The sequence below is a fragment of the Nothobranchius furzeri genome, chromosome 2, assembly GCF_043380555.1.
Source record: "Nothobranchius furzeri strain GRZ-AD chromosome 2, NfurGRZ-RIMD1, whole genome shotgun sequence".
In the NCBI taxonomy this organism is placed as follows: Eukaryota; Metazoa; Chordata; class Actinopteri; order Cyprinodontiformes; family Nothobranchiidae; genus Nothobranchius; species Nothobranchius furzeri.
This window is the reverse complement of record NC_091742.1, coordinates 53,228,915-53,231,414: the sequence shown is the minus strand read 5'-3', so window position 1 is coordinate 53,231,414 and position 2,500 is coordinate 53,228,915. Positions and strand designations below refer to the sequence as shown.

Genomic DNA, 2,500 nt, shown 5'->3' with positions numbered 1-2,500 from the left:
GGATGGATACCTGGTTGGCGCGGATGTATACTCGGCGCGGATCATCGACATATAAAGCGTGGATGTATACGCGCGAAAGAGATTATCTTTAATGCCGGAGGAATCTTCAAATGTGACGTGCCAACATGGATGCACCTATGAAGCCGTTGGGTTTGCTCCAGGGAAAATTTTTTTTTAAGAAGCTTCCCAATGGAAACCTCGACAAGACTAAAGTTGTTTGCACCTTGTGCAATGCGGAATTTGTTTACTGTAGAAGTTCTTCCAGTCTCAAGTACCACCTAAACGCTAAGCATCCCTTAGCTAATTTGGAAGATGCTGGACCACGTGTTGCGCAGGGGAAGAGTTTTCGTCAAACTACTATGTTTGAGTGCAACCGAGGCAAGCCCATCAGTGCAGCTCCATCAAGTAAGCTCACTGATCTCCTTGCTCAGTGGATTGCCACTAGCTGACGACCCATCAGCGTGGTCGAAGATGATGGGCTCGAGCTTGTTCTCCAGGCGGCCACGGGTGACTCATCCTACAAACTACCTGCGAGGCGAACAATCGTGAGGAAAATACATGACCAGCATGCAACAGAGAAAGCCGCGAAAGATGAGAAGTTGGTGGAGGCAACTTGTGTAGCACTGACTGGGGACCACTGGACCTCTGTCAGTAATGATAACTACCTCGGTGTTACTGCACACCTCATCGATGCCAGCTGGGAACTTCACTCCTTTGCTTTAGGTAGGCTATGTCCTTTTAAATTTCATAATTAACCGAGAGGTTAACACGCGAGAGGGAGTGCTGTTGTGTTGAATATATGCATTTGTGTGATTCATATCATGAATACATAATCACACCAGTGCTGATGTTTAGCACAACAGCACTCCCTCTCATGTGATATTGTTTTTATACAACAGTTCTAAGAGCAAATTTTCTTATTTAACAATAATAAGCGACATAAGATTATAATTTGTTAGTTTATTCAATCATTTATTTAGCTCCGCCAACACAAATGGTTCCAACTAGAATGCTGTTGCTAGGCAACACAAAAATAACACAACATAACATTAGAACGCCTCATATTGTCTGTAAAATGTCCCAGTGCTGTTGTGCTCCAATATCAGCACTCAAGGAATGTCTCTTGTCCAATCAAATTACTTGGTTAGAACTAACTGTTGTTTAATTTAATTAGCCTACTTATTAATTAGCACAACACCATGAATTACCACCACATTATGTTTGCTTCTTAATGATTGCTAGTTGTTTACTGCTTGTGAACTTATTCTGATCTTTGTTTGACCGTTAGGTGTGATGAAAACAGAGGAGCGCCAATTTGCAGACGCATGTGCCAGGCAGTTTCTTGACGTTGCTAATCAGTGGGGGATAGCTGCCAAAACCAGCACTATTGGAACAGACAGCGCTCGTAACATGGTGGCAGCAGGGAGGATACTGCCATTCGAGCATTTGCCCTGCGTTGCACATGTTATTCAGAGAGCTATAGTAGTGTCACTTCGGGAAAGTGGTTTTGATGGCATTCTGGTCAAGTGCCGTAAAGTGGTCGGACATTTCAAACACAGTCCAGCAAACTCAGACGAGCTGAATGCCCAGCAAGCCTCCCTTGGACAAGAACAGGAACAACTTGTGCAAGATGTTCCAACACGGTGGAATTCCACCCTTGAGATGGTCAAACGCGTGAGGCGAAACAGAGACGCTCTGCACACAACGCTGTCTCAGCAGAAGCACAATCTTGCCCTCCCAACAAATGCTGAATATGAGAGGCTGGCAAAGCTGGAGAAAATGCTGGAGCCATGCAGGTATGGTCTACAAAGATAACATGTTCATGAATTGGCATACAAGTTCTTTGAAATGTCACTTTTGTATCTAAGAACCACTTGCCTTTAAATGTAATGTGATTAAGAATTTAAAAAATGTGTAATCTGAGTCATATGAATTGGTCATTAATTCTCTCTCTCTCTCTCTCTCTCTCTCTCTCTCTCTCTCTCTCTCTCTCTCTCTCTCTCTCTCTCTCTCTCTCTCTCTCTCTCTCTCTCTCTCTCTCTCTCTCTCTCTCTCTCTCTCTCTCTCTCTCTCTCTCTCTCTCTCTCTCTCTCTCTCTCTCTCTCTCTCTCTCTCTCTCTCTGTGTGTGTGTGTGTAGGTACATCACTGAGCTGCTTGGTGGGGAAAACTACGTATCCTGCTCTGTGGTTCTCCCTGCCCTGTGCCACCTCCAGCATGCAATGAAGATCTCAGATGATGATCCTGCCTATAGTGTGCGATTCAAGGCTGCCTTCACCAAGGACCTCAACCAGCGAAGGGAGAACATAAACCTGGAATGGCTTAAGGTATATCAGACACAGAAGATAAATGCATTATTTAACCATTATGATCTAAAGGGGTTCAAATGAAGGTGTGTGAACTTCTTTGGTTTTTTGGAGATGTTTCCTTCTCATCTGAAGAGCTTTGTCAAGTTTGGCTGGAATATGGGAGGGTGAAGCCCATAAACCATAGCTTTACGTT

At 44.2% G+C, this 2,500-nt stretch overlaps 1 protein-coding gene across 1 annotated transcript in view; it reads left to right on the top strand.

Annotated features, from left to right (window-relative positions):
* The first annotated feature begins 453 nt into the window (after positions 1–453).
* The window catches only part of LOC129165210 (E3 SUMO-protein ligase ZBED1), a 3,668-nt gene continuing 1,621 nt past the window's right edge, over positions 454–2,500 (top strand). Inside the window, exons 1-3 of the mRNA XM_054747796.2 lie at positions 454–723; positions 1,289–1,796; positions 2,139–2,325. Coding sequence (XP_054603771.1) covers positions 1,294–1,796; positions 2,139–2,325 — 690 coding nt within the window. The 5' untranslated portion in view covers positions 454–723; positions 1,289–1,293. The remainder of the gene's footprint in view (positions 724–1,288; positions 1,797–2,138; positions 2,326–2,500) is intronic.